This window comes from Delphinapterus leucas, chromosome 5, assembly GCF_059928025.1.
Source record: "Delphinapterus leucas isolate spDelLeu-1000000601 "Yukka" chromosome 5, BTC_Dleu_Yukka2, whole genome shotgun sequence".
Classification (NCBI taxonomy): domain Eukaryota; kingdom Metazoa; phylum Chordata; class Mammalia; order Artiodactyla; family Monodontidae; genus Delphinapterus; species Delphinapterus leucas.
In genome coordinates, this window is record NC_143133.1 from 119649881 (window position 1) to 119668654 (window position 18774).

An 18774-nucleotide genomic window follows, 5' to 3' on the forward strand; every position below is an offset into this window, starting at 1 on the left:
TTAATGGCAGTGATGTGGGCAGAAGGGAGTTGTCCTGGGGAGAATGGCAGGGCTGTACCGTCCACATCCCAAGGATGAGAAGGCGATGCTTCAGTTGCTAGGGGCCCCCACTCCATGCCTCTTCCCACGCCCATGCAGAGGAAGGAACATTTTTCTGTGTGAGGGTTGCCTTCATGTTGGAAGGGGATGGTTGATGGTGTTATTTTTGTTCCCCACAAATGTGAATGTTTAAAATAGTGCTTTATTCAATCGGCATAAGTGACACATAGACTATGTATAGTGGTGGAATTGGGCCTGGCAGACGATGAGGGCCAGATCTCACCAAACCAAGAGTCGTGGTTCTCCATGGATAGCAGCCAAGGGATCTGCTCTGAGGATGGCCAGTACAGAACCCCCATTTGGGTTGCCTGGCAAATTCATTTACACAACTACTGAACTGTTTGAAATGGAAGGATCTCAGAGCCAGTGAACTGGGATTTGGGCTTCGTTGCCATGCGGCATGCCAGTGGGTCACATTTCCTCTCTGAACCTCCCTCCAAGCCGCACTGTACTCATGAAGGGTAAGTGTATTCGTTGTTCTTCTGTGCCTTTTGACTTGGTGCCCTGCAGGTCTGGAATTCAGCCAGTGTAACTGACCCGTGAGGCGGCAGCCCAGGCTATATTTAAGTGGAGGTTTATTGTCTTGCCACGGTGTTAGAAGTTTAAGGAACTTGCTTGAGGTGGTAGGGATTTGAAGTTGTGTCACTTTTAACCCATGTGCTCCTTTTTAGTGACTATAATTAAAAGTTTATTTGAAGTGTTAAGTTCTAAGTCTTTAAAAATTGCCCCTGTACACTTCGAGTGCACAGTAAAGATTCTAGAAGGGTTTCTTCCTATTTTTAAACAAACAGATTACGTTTCATAAAGTAGGACTTTGGGGAAGGAAGGACAGAGTGTTTTATTCCTGTGAAAAGTTTTATTACCAGAACTTGATTGATTTGAGATGAAAGAGAAAGGAAATGCATAGATTTTGAGACAAACTTAAAGCTACCATATGTTCAAGGGAGATTTTGAAGTCTTTCAGAGCTGTCCTTAATTGATTTGAAATGCAATGCTGAATTTGGGTTTTATTTAAGAACAAGGAGGAAAAAAAACATCTAATCAGACTTGGGAGTGAAAGATGACAGTCAGTAAAGAACAATTTCATACTTGCTAGACATCCCTGTAATAGATTACATAGGACATTTGGTTGATTTCAGTTAGAACCCACATGCCTCCTCCACCCCCAACACTCTCTCTTCATCTTAGAGCCTCTTCTCTCTACCCTCAAGTGTGGTTTCCGTATGACTAGGGAATAGACACTAAAAATATTTCTGGAATGACGTGACCCACTCTTACCCCATCCAGGAAAGGAACAAGGCTTCACAAGAAACAGCACATGCTTTCCTTTCATTTCTGGGAGTCCCGGGGTCGGCCTACAGATGCTGCTCCTTCCGTGGCCGATGGCATTCAGACTCCTAGCTGCCGATGGTGCCCGGCAAACAACTGGACAGAACAGCTCAGCTACGGGAAACTGGCCACGGTCTCGGCCGGAGCCGCAGCCCCCTGGCCACAGACCACCTCTGCCGCCCCATCCAGGAGCCTTCCTTCCTCCCTCAGCCTCACCCGGGCCCCGCCACAGGGGCTGAAGAACCGGAAGGTGGTGGCAGCCGTGGCAGTGGTGCCTATAGCCTTGGGGCCAATCCAGACACGTGGGACCCTGCTTCGGGCTACTCTGCAGCCCCTCCAGGGCCAGGGAGGGGCCCGGGACAGCCCCGGTGCTCCCCACTGTCTTCTCCTGTCGCTGAAACCTAGGCGAGGGCTCAGAATGGAAGGCGCCCCTCCTGAGCTGAATCTGCAGGCCAGACTGAAGGAGGTCAGGGAGGGGGTGAGCGGAGCTCAAGATCGCCAGGAGCTCAAGCAGCAGCTGCGGCCACTTCTCAAGCCATCGGCCTCCTCGCAGCGAGAAGAGAAATATGTGGAGATGCGCACTTCAGCTGGAGTGCAGAGGGACAGTCCCCGGACCATGAGACTTACTCTGGAGCAGCGCCCGGGGGATCAGAGGGGCTCTAGCAGCCCCAAGGAGAAAGCCCAAGACGAAGCCGGCAGCCAAGAGTGTGAGGCTCCAGCCCCCCAGAAGAACCCTGCCTCCCTGGAAGCCTCCGGACCCCAGTTCTCCGGCACTGATGAGGGCAGCAACCCCTCGTCTCCCTCCTCCGCCCTGGTGGACAAAGCAGAGGAAGGTGGCCTTTCCAAGACGGGTGATACCACCATGTCCACGGGGGCTCTGGCCACCTCGTCCTCATTGTTAGACTTTGAGAGCGACAGTGGTGAGAATGCAGTGAGCTGCCAGCCCAAGGGAGGAGAAGAAGGGGAAAAACCAGGAGGAGGAGAGAGAACCGAGTGCAGAGACATGATTACCAAGTCTCAGGGCAGCAGGGACCCCCCCCAGAATCAGGAGGCTCACTACATCACCACCCACGAGATCCAGCTGAGCGAGGTAGAGCAGGACACGGATTTCGACGTGGGCCTGGCCTCCCGCTGGGATTTCGAGGACAACAACGTGATCTACTCATTCGTGGACTATGCTTCCTTTGGTGGCAGCGACGAGACCCCAGAGGACGTCACCACGCCGAGCGAAGAGGACGATGACAACAGCTGCTACCTCAGCACCGCTCCCAGCACCAACGCCACCCGGACACCCAGCCCCACCGGCAGTGACCCTGCCCGCCCCAGCGCGGGCAGCAGCGGTGGCGACACCAGCAGCACGGAAGTGGGCAGCGGCCCCTCGGACAGCAACCCCACTCCCCCAGCCACGGGGCCTGGCACTGCCACCCCGTGTGAGCCCTTGCTGCAGCCGCTGGAGGCAGCCTCAGCCGCCGCAAGCAGCTGCGGGAGTGCAGCAGGCCAGATCCTCCTATCAATCAAACCGACTTCCCGGGCTATAAATGAGCCTAGCAACGTGTGTGCAAAGCAAAACATTATTTACGCTGCCAAGCATGAAGGCGACATGAGCCTCCGCGTCTCTACAGCTGCTGAACACAATTCAAGTTCACTGAAGCAAGACCCGGCTGCAGCCGTGGCTCAGGACCATGCAAAGAAATTCATCGCCGTCCCTGCTCGCCTGCAAACGCGGTGCGGGGCCGTCCGGGCGAAGGAGCTGGTGGACTCCTCCAGCGGGGCCTCCAGTGCCGTGAGCGAGCTGGACGACGCCGACAAAGAGGTGCGTAACCTGACCTCCCGGGCCTTCCGGAGCCTCGCTTACCCCTACTTTGAGGCTCTGAACATCAGTTCCCGGGAGTCCTCCTCGCTCTCCGAAGTCGGCTTTGGGCGCTGGTCGGCCTTCCTGGACTTGAAATGCGCAGGCGTTGGAGCCAGGGTGGAACAGAGTCTCCTCAGGAGCAGCGCCGCCTCTATGGCTGCGGGTCTGAGGAAGGGCAGTGGGGCCAGGACGACCGCAGACCAGCTCTACATCCAGTCCAAGAAGTCCCAGACCAAGGCCTTGGAGTTCGTGGTCAGCAAAGTCGAGGGGGAGATCAAACACGTGGAGACACCTCTGTGTTTCCAGAAGCAGGTCCAGTCGGGCTCCCACGTGGTCACCCTTCTCGAGCCTCTGAATTTACGCAGTGAGAGCAAAGCCAGCTCCGCCGCGGGGCCCTGCAGGGCCACCAAAGGCCCCAGCAAGGGCCCCGGGTCAGTGTACACGGATGACGGCTCGGAGACCTCTGAGGGCAGCAGGCTTGCCTCCCGAGCTGACGGCCCCCAGAAGAAGTCCAAGTTTGCTTCCAGTCTGCTCAAAAACGTCATCTCCAAGAAGATGCAGCGAGAACATGAGTTCAAAATGGAGAGGGGAGAAGTCAGTGACACATCCCACCATAACCTCTCCAGCACCTCCAAGGAGATGGAGGGCCCTCCCCCCGGGGGTGAGAAGCAACGGGAGAAGGGCCTGCAGAGGCAGAGTTCTCGCCACTCGGAGGCCGGCTCTGAGTACACGGTGGTCAGCGTGTCTGATGCAGGTGGGGAGGGGTCCGTAGCTGGGTCTAAATCCCCAGTTTTCAAAGCCAGTGCCCCTCGGGAGAGCCATGCAGCCTCCGGCCGTAATTTCGCCGATGGACCCCCAGTAGAAGTGTGTGAAATTAAAAAGAGTGCGTCAGAGACTGTCAAGAGCATCTTCCTCCGTAGTCAGAACAGTGCATTCCGGTCATGGAAGGAGAAGGAGGCTGACAAGCGGGAAGAAAAGGCCCCCATCGGGAAGCTGAAACTCCCCAAAGGAGGCGACTGGAGGGCTGATCTCGGGGAGATCTCTGCCAGTAAGTCCACCATCATGTCTCGCCTCTTTGTCCCCAACATCCAGCAGACACCCAAGGACAAGCAGCCGGGGAAGCAGGCCACCAAGCACCCCGCTGCCCAGGCCACCTCCACAGCAGTGGTCAGGCCCAAGGCTCCCGAAATTAAGATCCGGCTGGGAAGCGTGCAACAGCCAAGCTCGGACTTCAACATTGCCAAGTTGCTCACACCCAAACTGGCCAGTGGCAGCGCCTCGAACCTCTTCAAGACCACTGAGGACAACAGCAGGGCACAGCAGAAACTCTTCCGGGGGGACAACCTGGAAAAAGTGCCCCAGTTCCAGGTGAGAGATGTCAGGGACAAGTCCAAGGCCCAAGGCCCCCTCCACCAGGTAAGAGATGTCCGGAAACTCATCAAAGCGTCAGGGGACAGCAGTGACAAGGGCAGCGTTACCCCAGAGCAGGGGTTGACCGGGCCCAAACCCAGGCAGCTGGCTCCTGCAGCTGGTGGATCGGGATCCCTGTCCCCCATGGTGATTACGTGCCAGGCTGTGGTGAACCAGAGGGAAGACGGCACAGACCGAGAGCCCAGGGAGAACGTGGGCATGGAGGGCAGCAGCAGGGCCTTGAATTCCTCCTCGCCAGAAGGGACAGTCTTGGTTCACAGGGCATCTGGCAGGCTGCCCGTGGCCACCATCGCCCCCAATAAGCCTGAGCAGGGCTCGTACCTGCCCGTGCTCAAGATCGTCTCCAAGGCTCAGAAGACCCCAGAGAAGGCCAAGGAGGAGGAGGTCAAGGAGGAAGGAAGAGGCCCCAAGACATCCCGCAATGCTCTGGAGAAGCTGACGGCGGCCGTGAGGTCCATGGAAGAGCTGTACAGCTTCAACAGGAACGAGTGGAAGAGGAAAAGCGACCCCTTGCCCCTGATGACCGACAGCCACGTCCTGTCGCTCATCGCCAGTGAGGAGAGAGAAGGGGCCGGGGGTGCTGAGCGGGAACCCGACAAGTTGGCCAAACGGGTGGGTGGGGCGGAAGAGCGGGGCGCCGGGCACAAAGGCGCAGGTGTGGTCCTGCGAGGGGGCCCCATAGAGCGTCTGCAGCGGAGGAACTCCAACCCGAGCGCCGAGAGTGTGTCCGCCCGCGCGGCCGCCTTTGAGAACCTGGCCAGGGAGAGGCCCCGGTCCCTCTATATCCCCCCGGTGCACAAGGATGTGGACAGAACCCAGCCCCTGCCCCCGCTCCCCAGCCACCAGAACGTGCTCACAGTGAGCGCCAGCAGCACCCAGAAAACTGGGGGTGTCGCTGGCAAGTTCCCACAAGGCCCCGCTGCAGAGAGCCCTTCGGCGGCAAAGGGCATCAAATCGCAGGGACTCCGGTCTCTCAAGATCTCTCCGGCCACTCGGGCATCTCTCGAAGAGGTGACCAACAGGAAGAACGGCAGCCATCTGGAAAAGAGCCATAGCGACTGTGAGAATTACCTGACCATCCCCCTTAAAGGGAGCTCTGCAGCTGGGGAGCTTCCAGGCAGGCCTGGGGCGGGGAGGGAGGCCCCTCCCTCCTCAGCCACCTCTCTCTGCAGCTTGCCCCCGCTGAGTGCCCGCAGTCAGGTCCCCAGTAGCCCCAAAGGCTCTCAGGTCAGCGGAACCAGCCGGCCAGCTTGGCGCACCAAGCCTGACGACCCCCGGGGCACGGGAGCTGCCCCCGCAGAGCCACAGAGCCCCGAGCATCCCCCCACCACGATCTACCACCAGCAGCTGCTGCCCTTCACCCTCCAGGGGGCGCAGCCCCAGGTCCTCTGCTTCTCCCCGCCAGGCATGCCTGCCCGGGCGCCTGTGGGCCCAGCTCCGGTCCCCACAGACCCCTTCCAGCAGCCGCAGCCTCCGCAGACCCAGCGCAAGATGCTCCTGGATGTGACAACCGGCCAGTACTATCTGGTGGACACACCAGTACAGCCCATGACCCGGAGACTGTTTGACCCCGAGACGGGGCAGTATGTGGACGTGCCCATGACCTCCCAGCAGCAGGCTGTGGCTCCCATGTCCCTCCCCGGGCCTCCCTTGGCCCTGAGTCCGGGGGCCTACGGTCCCGCCTACATGATCTACCCCGGGTTTCTGCCCACGGTGCTGCCCGCCAATGCCCTGCAGCCCACGCCAATTGCTCACACTCCAAGGGGCGCCGAGCTCTCCCCCGTGGCAGCAGAGCCCCCCAGCAAAGAGGCAGCTGCATCTTTCACCGAGGCCCCTTACTTCATGTCCTCCGGTCAGTCTCCCACCTCCTCTGCCCCAGCGGCCACATCCCAGCTGGTGGGGGCCAAGGGCTTTGCCCAGCTGCATGGCAAGCCTGTCATCAGCATCACTTCACAGCCCCTGGGGCCACGGATCATCGCCCCCCCCTCCTTTGACGGCACCACCATGAGCTTCGTGGTGGAACACAGATGATGGGCGGTCACCAGAAAGCAGAAGGGCGCAGCTGCTGGTGAGTGGACATCACTTTGATAATCAGGTTTAAGGGATTAACAGCAGTCCCATTTCTTTGTGTTTGAAGGGGCAGACTTACAGCAGCGGAGGCTGTCTCTAGAAACGGGCATTTCGGAAGAACAGAACAAAAACTGCATCCGTATTATTAAGGAGCTAATTTTCTTGCCAAGCTTCCTTCTCTCCCCACTCCTCAGTCCCACAGCTGGCCTTTCCCCTTTGACCTTTTCAAATTGCCTGAGTGTTTTTCCCACAGTGAGTGGGAGGGAGGTGAACCCTGGATCTCTCAGGTTAGCCTTGGGTGAAGATTGGCAGGGGGAAGCAATAAAAACCCGGTCTGGATTTTGTGGAGTGAGCGAGCTTCACTCTATTCTTAGCAGCCCCAGTGACAGGCACGAAAATCCTTGGGGACACCGTTACTCTGGTTACTCCTCAGAGTAAAGAGAGTCAAAGACTGACATTTTCTTGTTAGGAGGTTTTCTAAAATCTACAGAAAGGCTTCTCTCCCTCCACCACATCTTCCTCTTGGAGTTTCTTATACAAAAAGGCTGTATTTTTAAGCTCTTGTTTTTGTTTTCAGACAATCAGAATACTTTTTCTTAGGTGAGTCCAGTCTTTAAGGTATTTTACATACACACACACACACACACACACACACACACTCCGCTTGACCTCCAGGGGAGGAGGAGATTCCGGGCCTGCAGTGACTCCTGAAATGGAGCTGCTGTGTTTGATCCAGTTCGTCCAGACTGAACCCAGTACGCTCTGCTGCTGATCCCTACAAGGCACTCATTTTCCTACCTGCATTCTCTCCCTTCAGAAAAGAATCAACTCCCCCTTGCCCCCTCTAAAGGAAATCAGATGAAGTAGATGTAGATCCTGACACCCAAGTTAACTCAGATTCACCGACAGGAATCAGATGAAGTAGATGTAGATCCTGACACCCAAGTTAACTCAGATTCACTACAGTCCATGGAACTTGATAGGAAAGGTGAGCTCGGGTTTTCTGAACCAGGACACTTCAGGTCAAAAACATAAGACAGGGGCAACCTTCAGATACAGCACAAAGCTGCCAGCCCTGTGGGGAGAAATTTGCCCTCTCATTCTCCTGTCCTCTTCACATGAGGAAGGGTTGACATCATAAATGCTTCTAAGGAGTTTCACTCCTTGGTAAGATCATACTGAACCTTTATTTTTAGGAGAGGAACCCTTTCTATGCTTATATGAAAGAAATAAGCCATTCCTCTCTCTTCTGTACTTAAAACAAACAGGAACATTGTTTCTTTCCTCAAGGAAAGAGCCTTAAATTAGGAAGTAGGATCATTAGATCAGAGTCCCAGCGTCTTCTCACCGGCTGTGTGTTCTTAGACATGCAAACTCTCTAGCACATGTGACACTCATGTGTCAATAATTTCTACTCCTCAAAATGTATCTGAATGTCAGATGATACAACAGTGTATTGCAAAATATAAAACCTTTCCAAATTAAGGGATTGTTACTATGCATTACATTTCTCGGACTGCAAGACAACATTAGGCCACTGTTCAAAAATCCTTGGGTTTTTCTGTAAGAATTCAGGTGAAAGCACAAGCCTCATTTTACTTGCAATCTAGAAACAGATGATTTCCTTTCCAAGAATTTGCAACGGGCCCTATGTAATGACCACAAATACAGAGGGGACGGAAGATTAAAGATAAATAATGTATCTATTGTTCGGTGTAGAAAATAAAAAAATATGCATGCGGAAGAGGCGCAGATTTAGAGAATTCATTTTGTAGAAGGAAAAGAGTAGCCTCTAGATAAAAGCATTTTCATCTTCTGGACAGGTGGGATGTTTACCTACGGCTCTCTGGGAGCAGCTAATCCTGCGAGGCCTTTGTGTGAGCTGTGCAGGTGCAGAGCAAGGGGAAGGGAGGACAGGGCCCAGAGGAGGGAGGAACCGGGCACACGCTCGAATCGTGTCCCTGTAGCAGCTGCCTTTGGCCTTTCTCATGTCTGCTGAGCCTGGAGAGATTAGGCCTGGAGTTGTTTCCATCAGACACAAATACAAATCAGAGTTTTCTGTATTGGAGATTTGAACAGTGATTTCTTTGAAAGCTTTCCCTTCTTTAACCTTTATTTTAGTCCTAAAGATAGAAAGCGAAAGACTAGTCAGGAGCTAGTTATTAGCTTTTTGTGTACAGGCAAAAATCTAATTACCCAAATTCAGATAATAACTGAAATCATTATAAAAATCCTTCAAAACTCACCACCCTGAAAGTCCTATGCCACTTTCCAAAGAAAAGTCAGATACATAAAAAAGAAGTGTATAGTTCTTTTCCTTGTGTGAAAAAAATTTAAACATGGTTCAGATATATCAAAAATTACATTGTACACCCCCATCCATCAGTTGGTGTTAATACGGATGGTCAGTGTGAGAAGGCTTGGAAGCTGTTTTCAGTTTAAGATTTCCTTTGAAAACCAGACTTACTCCAGAGTTTTTCCTTGTGGTAAGGTAGGGTTTTATGTGCCCCTTTCAACTAGAAGTCACATAAATGGTTTGATCCAAGCACAGCATTTCACAGAGAAGAAAACTGGGGCTTAGAAAGAAACGGTTTTGCTGAGGTCCCCAGAGAGTGAGAGAGCCAGGATGGGCCTGGCTCCCAGCTCCTGGACCACGCCATGCGCTGTTTGTTTGTTGGTAGGAGGCATGAAACGCAAGAAGGATGGCAGAGAAGTGCAATGGATCTGCTCTGCCTCTCCAGACATTTGTGAAATGAATGTTTGAACAAAAAGCACTAATTCCATCATTCATTCAACAAACGTGAATTACATGTTTACACTCCGCCAGGCACGGTGTGCTCTGCAGTGAGGCTATAAAGCCACACGTGACCTGGAACCGTCCCACAGTCCAGGAGCCAGCTGGAGGACACAGACCGTACATGCAGAACTGCAGAACCAGTGTTCAAGTCCTGTCTTAACCTTTAAGATTCCTTCCAGCTCAAATAATAAGTATTTCATCATCTATTTTTAGCTGCACGTTGTAACAGGGAGCTTTTCTTCCTCCCCTGTGTAGATTTGAGCATAGCCGGCTGCTGCTACTCTCGGATTATTCTGTTATGAATTTTCCTCTAGTTTTGCTTTCATAGGTAGGGTCTTCCCTGCTTCTCTTCCTCCTGTGGTGAAAATTGCAGTGCTCCTCAAACTTCGCCAGGTCACAACCCATCTCAGAAGATAAGTAGTAATATTACGTATTTTATTTGTATTTAGTAATGACATCACACATTGTGATCAATGGACCAGGCTGTTCCCAGCCGGTGGCCCAGTGGCCGGGAAGTCACAACAGGAACCCATTGATAACACACCAGTGTGGTGAGCATGACAGTTCAAAACTTCACAACTCTCTCTGTTTTTGTTAGGCCTTTTCTGTTTTAGGCCTTTGTTATTTGTTCATTTTAGTTTTGAAAGTTCCTTCTCCACAGGACCTTTGATGTCTTTTCTGATGAGAGTTTTTTGTTTTCTGTCATTCGAGACATGTAGCTGTATTTTTCCTTCCCTAACATATTCACTTTCATGCTTTCTCCTGCCCAGACACTTAGATACCATATTTTTGTTTTAAAATTTGAGACTTGATACTAAATACCGTTTACAAGGGCATAAAGATAAATGTGTAATAATAACGACAGAAAACTTTAAGTTGCACCATGCCTGCTACGCAGTGGGTATTACAATTATTTTGTTTCCTTTGAACGTCTATTCTTTTTTCTGTAAAACTTTACCCATTTGTTTCTTCATTTCTGAGTGTGCTTTATGTTCTTCCTACATCGTTGGTCTTTCTTTTCTTCTCACCCCCTCAGAGTTATCTCTACCCTCTGAGTTAAGTGACCCTTCTTAAGTCACAGTGTCCCTCTGGGGCAGAGTTGGGACTCAAAACCTAAATCATCCCAGACCAGAGTCTATTTTCCATTTGCTTCTTTCTTCCTGCTTCCCAGTCCCCTTCTCTTTTTCTCCCCAGGGCCACTCTTCTTTCTGGTCCTCCATCTTGGGGTCGAGCCCACAGTTTACTTCCCCCCTTTTCTTCCCTTGCCTTTTATTTGAGAATTTACTTTCTGTTCTTTGCTATTTTTTTTTTAAATTCCTTATTGTGGTTTCTCCTTTCCTATTCACTTGAGTTGATTTAGTTTAAAGCCCCACTTTGCTTTTTCCCTTCTCCTCCATTTTCTGTTTGGAGTCTGTTGTCACCACAGACTGGACAGCTTCAAGGGCAGGCTTGAAGCTGCGGCTCCTTCACCTGCGTTCTCTGCAGCCTTGTGCACGAGGCCAGGTGACGGACGAGGCTGCTGGCTGCAGGCTGCAAGCTCGACGTTTCATTTCCAGCTCATCCCATGATTACATTCTTGAATCAATTCATTTATATCTATTTTTTCCCCTAATTTGATGGTGGCTTCCTCTCCTGATTATTATATATAGCTGCTGTCTTATTTTATTATCTTCCTCGTGTCTTTTTTTTGCCATTTCTTTTCTCCCTTTCTCTTTTCTTGGATGGTAGCTTTCCCCATTCTTATTATTTTGTGCCTTTCTCTACAATTTTATTGCCTTATATTTTCTTCTCAACTCTCTACAAAATTAATAAAAAAATGAAAAGTAATGTGTATTAATCATTTATTATCTACTAAGATTTAACATGGTGCTACTTGATTCTTTAAACGAGTGGGTACTATTCTTAACCCTATTTAACAAATGAAAAAATAACTTGTCCCAAATTAAGAGATCAGCTGAAATCCAGGCCCTTCAAGCTTGGGGGCCCATGCTCTTATTGATGACCCCTAGTTTGCCCACTTTCTCCCTCTCTGCCCTCCCCGTCTCAGTTCCTTGTTGTGAATTGTCCTTCTTCCCTTATTTGGGAAAAAAGAGGGAGGGAATAAGGTAAGAAATTGACCCTGAATCTGGCGATGTCTAGCGTATACTAAGCCTCCGTATGTGTTTTTCTTTTGATTAAAGTTTAGCTCTCCTATGTCCCAAAGACAAACAGTTCCAGCACTTCTAGGGGCTGTGGCTCCCAGTGTCTGTGTGGTCTGTAATAATTTTGTGTGTATGTGGGGATGGGTGAATGTGGTCTGTCACCTGAGCGTGGGATCCCACTGGATACTGATGGGCTCATGCCTTTCAGTCTAAGAGAAACTGTGTGGCTTTGACTAAAACCCAGGTATCTGCACCATGAAGTCAGGCAGCCCTGGCCCAAAATCTTCCTCCTCTGGATAAGTGACTTGCCCTCTCTGGACCTCAGTTTCCTCAACTGTAAAATGGGGATACCTCTCAGGAACGTCGTGAAGATTGAATGGTAAAATCACTGCAAAGGATGTGGCACAAAGTCCATGGCATGTAGTAAGAGTTCTATCTCCCTTGGAGACTAGAAGCTCATCAATGCCTCAGAAGCCCCTCACCTCTCAGGGCCCTCCACCAAGGCAGAAAGTCAGCCCTTATTCCTGTAGACTCTCAGGACAGCACCAGGGACCCGTACCCAGGATTGCTTGATATTTCCCCAAACCAGAGGTCATGCCCACAGCTCTGCAGTCCCCTTTGGGCTGCCTGATCTCCTGGGTCAGGCCAGTTGGCTGTGGTCGGGGTCCTCTAGTATGCCCCACGGCTTTCCAGCATGTTACACAACTCTGGGCATAGTTGGCCAGCTGCATGTGGTGATTTTCCTCTCAGTCTGGGCACAGACCTCTGTGGAGCAAGGGAAAATCTGACCCAACATCCCTGCTGAACTCTGTCATGTGTTCCGGTCCTAAAATCATGGGAAGTCATCCAGGCCAAACTGCCCAGTGACACAGTGCAGTCACTCCTCTCCCTTTACTGACTTCTTCGTGACCCCCCGCTAGGTTGAACCGGCAATTTTTATTATTTCATCCTTAATAGGAATTGGAGCATTTTATTACTTTCAAAGTTTCAAACAAAATTCCTCGAAAGTTAATATAAGTGGAAGCAGTATCCTGGAAAATAATGAAAAGGCCGTATCTGGACTATGGATCCCCAAAAATGATCCCAGAAGCTGGTAGAAACAGATTTCTCCTCCATTCCTCAGACTGCTCTCCCCATCCTGTACTGTTTTCTCTCTCTCCCTCCCTCTCCCTCCCTCTCCCTCCCTCTCCCTCCCTCTCCCTCCCTCTCCCTCCCTCTCTCTCCCTCTCTCTCTCTCTCTCTCTCTCTCTCTCACTGTTTCTCTCTCTCTCTCTCTGTCCCCCTTCTGCTCAGAGAGTCCTTGCCAACCTTGCTTCACGATGGGATTCAGCTTGAGTTGTCACTAGATCCTTGCATCCCCATTAAAACTTTTCTTCTTAGTCTATTTTCTTCTCCTCCCCCTTGTAATTATATATATATTTTCCTGTCGCTACTCCGTGTGTCCTAAGGTAAAAAAAAAACTTTTAAACTTTTTTAGCAAATGAGAAGTTTCCAAACCCACAACTGTCCCTTTCCTCTTGAAAGTCGTTTCTCGATATAAAACACAAAAGAGTAAAATCAACAAACTTGAAATATATACACATGAGCTATTCTCTAAACCCATAATTATTCTTATAGACTTCTTTTTCCTTAAGTATATACTTAACACAGGTCAGTTTCTAGATGGCAGGATTAAAATACCCTTTGCCGCACTGCTCTGCCTATAATTGATTAGATAGCTGTTATTTGATACTTCTTAGAAGTTACATTTCACACGCTAGAGTCTTCTAATCCCTAACAAATACTACCTGTAGGCCACTCTATTTCTGTCTTCATAATATTACGTTCAAATATCAACTCCCAAAGGTTAATTTAAAAATGTTCTTTAGGCCAAGTTCTAATAGATATATATAGAGAAAGAGATTAACAGAAAGAAAGGGCTAATTTTCAGTAAGCTTTTGAACATGTCAATGCTTGTCTTAGAATGGATTTAACTAAGTTATAGGCTCTAACCAGTATATCTCATTTTAAACAAAATGCGCAATATGAAGTTCCACATAATTTAAGTAGTGACCATTCACTTTAGAGTATAGAGTTTATTCATTTAACTAGATTAATAACTCATGGTAAATTTCAAATGTTTCAATTTAGTTTAAATATCATTTTTGTATATTTTAGGAACATATCAGTTATACTATTTTATCTCTGTTATGGATGGTTTCAGTAAAACTAAATATTTAACTCTAAAATCATTTTTGAATGGTTGACTGTATTTAATTCAAGTTTCAAAGAGAGGGTTCCATTTGAGGCAATTTCTTAAAGTCAGTAGGATGTGTCTAGTAGGTTCAGAAACACACTCACCAAACACATTTTAAAATGTGAACTTCATCATTATTCACACTGAAATTAGCCAAATAGTTAAATAAAATGTATTTTGTCATTTTTCTTCCTTCTTTAAGAGCAAGATTTACTAACAATCTTTTCCTTGATTATGTTTGTTTATAGGAGTAAGACAGAAAGATGGACGAATCTTCTTGAATCAGAAGGCTGCATTGTAACAGCACTAAGAATTTATCTGGAAACCTTCCTCTACATATGTTATTCTTAGTTTTTGCTTCTATAAACCAAGTGTGTAAGTTCCTATATTTTTCTGAATAACCCTGTTAAGACAGCTTGTGTTATTTTAGTTTTATGAAGCTGATTGAATGGTTGCATTTTTCCTGTGTAAAACTATTTCTTTTTATACTTTAATACAGAATATAAGCTTTCCCTTCATCTTTCCCTCCTGCATTTGTGACTAGGCAAACAATCTCTTACATGTTCTCATAGTTCAGTCAAAACATACAACAGAGTAGGATTGGTTCTGTTGTAAACCGAATGAGCAAATCAGTAATTTGGATCACAAATCTCCCTGCAGAATCTTGGAATATATCAGGGCTGGCTGGCAGAGTTGTAGCACTTGTTTGGATTTAAATATGATGGGTCTGCATTTTGGATCATGCCTAGTCATTCTCTTGGTTATGTTTTACATGTTCTTTTATTGGGTTTAGCATGATTTCAAATGTGATTGTGGAAAGGTGGTTTTAACTTTTGTGCCTTGTTTTAACTTTCCCATTGGTACAATGCTATGACACTATTTGTTGCCTTAAAATAGAATGGCTTGAAAGACTAGAGAGCCAGTGGTTGCATTTAAAGTTAAGTTCTTAGTTTCAGAAAGGTATAAAATATCTACTTCCCTCAGAATCCAACCTCTGCTATGAGTGTATAGGATTATTTTTCTTCTTCAATGATCCCTCCTTAGTTGCACACTCCTGTCTCTCACGGATTATTTGGAGTCTGAAGAGTGACCTGTTTGGGGCAGTGGAGTAGAAAGTAAACTCTGATTTGTTGGCTCTGATTATCTCCAGCCCTAGCCATACCCATAGCAGTGACCTAGGTTTATATCATTTGCTCTTTATGGCTTTAAGAGATGTCGAGGATCTAAATCACAGAATCTTTCATTGACATTCAGTACTGCCTCAGTTGTAGCCCAATTCTGAAGGTTATTTTAATGAGTGTTCACGGTGAGTTTTGAAGAGTTGATTGAACAGATAAATATTTAGCTCATCATAATAATGAGTCAATATATATTCAACAAATGTTACGTTGGAATATTTCTTTACTTTTTAAAACAATAACTTGAAGGTTCTCCCAGACTTTTTTTTTTTTAAAGGAATCTCCTCTTATTTACTTATTTGTTCAAAGATAAAGCATTCTGGTAATTTTTTTAAAGCCTTATTTTGATTTTAATGATCATCAATATTGGTTTCTGCTTAAAACAACTTCTTGAAACCACAGAATTTTATACTACTCATAACTGAAGGTGTGAGTAGAAAAACTAAGAGACTGATTTTTGTATGATCTGTGTAATCTCATTACTTTGTATTTATGCTTTCCATCTCAGTTGGACTCTTTAAAAAAAAAACAACTCAATTTCACATTCAGGAACTTCCTTAAAGGGATCTTACTCTGAAACGAAGTTCTGTTGGGTAAAAGGAAGGGTTTGAGGCAGGAATAGTCAGCTCTGGTCACAATTCAATCAGTCATTGGGCTGATGAGCTATGACATGAAGCGATAGCCTCTCTGAGACATGGAACATGAAATATGAAACAGTCTCTGTGTTTGGAAAAGATGCCCTTGTGCCATATTGGGGAAAGCGTTATTCCTTTGTCATAGAGGTCTTCTTACCCAAGTACATCAACAGATTCACCCCAGAGCTTGCTTGATTTTTCACCACTGGGAAACTTCTCTTACAGCATCAGCCTTTCCTCATTTTCAGTAGAGATGTGCTGGGTAAGAGGTCACTTAATATTGAAACAAGAAAGTAGACTCAATCAAAGATCTTAAGCTTAGAATACTTAAAGCAGCACCGTGAAATCTCACGTATTTGAACACATCTTGTGAAACTCAGATAGGATTTGGCAGGTAGAACCAGAATTGATAAGACTGTTTTAGAGTGACATGTATATATAATATCATGTATATATAATATCATGTAATATCATGTATATATAATATATACATGATAAGTATATATTATATGTGCATGACTTTTAGGAAAACCCAGTGCTCGTGTCAAGTAGTCAACGGCTTGCCAGGTCTTCAAAATGAGAGACATCTTCTTTCCTAGAACATGTGGTAGAGTTCTTACCTACCAAGGGTCTGGGAAGCCCATAAGCTATTTATCACTATTTATCATGATTTATCACCAGCAGACCTGAGCCTTAAATTCTCACATTGATGTAAACTAGGACAGAAACTTGGAAAGAAAGGAGAACTTTTCATTTGTCGGTTCTATCAGAGAGGTCGTGTCCTCTGAGAAGCTGCTGTGGATGTAGTAAATGTCCAAGTGGTTAAAATGTGACTTTAAAATAGTATTCTATGAACGCCATATCATCTACTGTTAATTTTATGGCTTTCCATTTCATCAAGCCATAAAAAAGCAAATCAAACCTGCCGGGCCATTTACCACCTCGAGTGATAAGGAGGAACATTTTTAAAAACATGAGGTAAATCTAAATCCTCATTTTCATTGTTTTATTATTTCTTGAGGTTGAATTGATATTTGAATAAAACAGTTGTGCCCTTTCTTTTTCAACCCAAGTTAAGTAGGAAAAACCAAGAGTCTATGAAGCCTTCCGACCCATAAAACCATTACCCTACCAGTGTCCTTTTAGCTACTGAAATACTCTTTTATGGCTCATGTACACAAAACCATTACTAAAGCATGTAGCATTTCCTATATAGTGCCTGGAGCTTGAATCTAATTAGCATTGCAGAGTCTGGCTTTCGCCGTTTCCTCTCAGGGTTACATGTGTGACTCAGTTTTCCAGATGAATCACAGGGCATTTTGTGTAGAAATCTTGATCCATTTCCTGTTTTTCCCTGTTGGTTAAATGGTAAGGTTGAAATATGCCCCATTTGAATTGTTTTTGGAAAACTGAACAAATTTGTAACCCGTACGAAAATCTAAGTCACCAGAATGTATTTTTCTTAAAAAGCACTCACTGAAATTGCCCTCAGGATGAAATGAAGCCCAGGTATGCAGTTAGTGACTTAACATATCGGTTCTCTGTATGTCTGCCTGTGTCTCCGTATGTCTGTATGTGTATGGCTCTCTGGATATCATTGAGTAAGTAAGCTAAAACAAATGACACTTTGACATCTTTATGATAAATCTTAAATGTTAGCACACATTTCAAATCCATCCTTGTATCACTAGGAAATATCTAGCGATATAAGTTTCTTAATTTCAGATTTAACTTCATCATTCTAGCCTCTTAAAGAGATTTAATGCATTTTAATTATTTTCATATTCCATAGAAATGGAAGTCAGTGTTTGCTGCAAACTGAATGCTCATGCTACCTGAAATAATACTTTGGAGTGCAGGACAGTGTTGATTCTTAAGTAGATTGACTATAATCTCATGATAAGTATATATTATATGTGCATGAAAAAACACATTCAGTAATAGTCTCTGTTTAAAAGCTATCACGGTATACATTTTCCAATGTGGTGCTTGAGGAGTTTCATTCTACAGTTTACAAGGTGTAGGTTTGCACCCCAAATTCTCAGGGTATGCTGTTTTACCCAAATACTTGAAAGAAAAAGGTGCCCTGTATTTTATCAGTACTGTTGAGGGGAAAAATTATGTGTAGGTTTGTTTTACAAAACTACTTATAAAAATCAACTTCACAAATTATGTTAGACTTTTACATAATTCCTAAGGAAGTATACATATAGATATGATACATATTTTCAAGAGACTGTTTCTATATTCTTAACTAACTTCTGGGTCCTAAGTAGACCTCACAGGTGCATAAAATCATTAATAAAGCATGTAGCATTTGCTAAATTGTACCTTGAGCTTGAATCTAATTGGAATTGCAGACTCTGGTCCTTGGGGGGAAAAAAAATTGTCCGTCTGTGTCACATGTCATTACAAGGCCCAGGGGAGGATTCTGAAAATTGGACTCATTTGTATGCCCCTTGTCTCAGAAGAGAACTAAATGTTCACAGTAGCATTTGTAAGCTGTTAACATTCTTGTTTTATGTTGCAGCTAGAGCATATTATTAGTTATTTTCCTATTTGATTCATAATGGTGCAGAATAAAACATACACACACACACACACAACACGTCGAATTTGATTTCTTTTTTAAAGTTTCCTACTTGCTTTTTATAAGCTGGTATTAATGGCAAAAAGTGCTATCCAGGGCTCCCTGAAATTACTTGTCATCCCTGTATCTTTTTCTAGCAGGTGGTCCTTTCTTTTTCTCACCCTTTGAAGATGTAGGTTTCTATATTTACATTGAAGTCATCTTATTGTACAGTAAAGACAGTGATGGTTGAAAAGAATGTGAAGACTGAGGAAGTTAGGTCCCAAACAGAGGAGAGTAAATTGTGTGGTAAATGGAGAAAGACATTGGATAACGCTGAATTATACCCCTGACTATGAAAAAAGCCAGTGGGAAATGGAAAGAACATGAACATTTAAACTGTTCTCAAGATAAAAATCTTGGTGGAAGAGTTCCTA

The 18774-nt window shown here is 46.4% G+C and overlaps 1 protein-coding gene across 1 annotated transcript; it reads left to right on the forward strand.

The window, feature by feature from the left end:
- Nucleotides 1-492: 492 nt before the first annotated feature.
- Nucleotides 493-7620, forward strand: C5H4orf54 (chromosome 5 C4orf54 homolog). The gene is made up of 2 exons (XM_089912454.1): nucleotides 493-560; nucleotides 1387-7620. The coding sequence occupies exons 1-2, from the start codon at nucleotides 493-495 to the stop codon at nucleotides 6740-6742; spliced, it is 5424 nt and encodes a 1807-aa protein (XP_089768580.1). The 3' UTR covers nucleotides 6743-7620.
- The last annotated feature ends 11154 nt before the right edge of the window (nucleotides 7621-18774 follow it).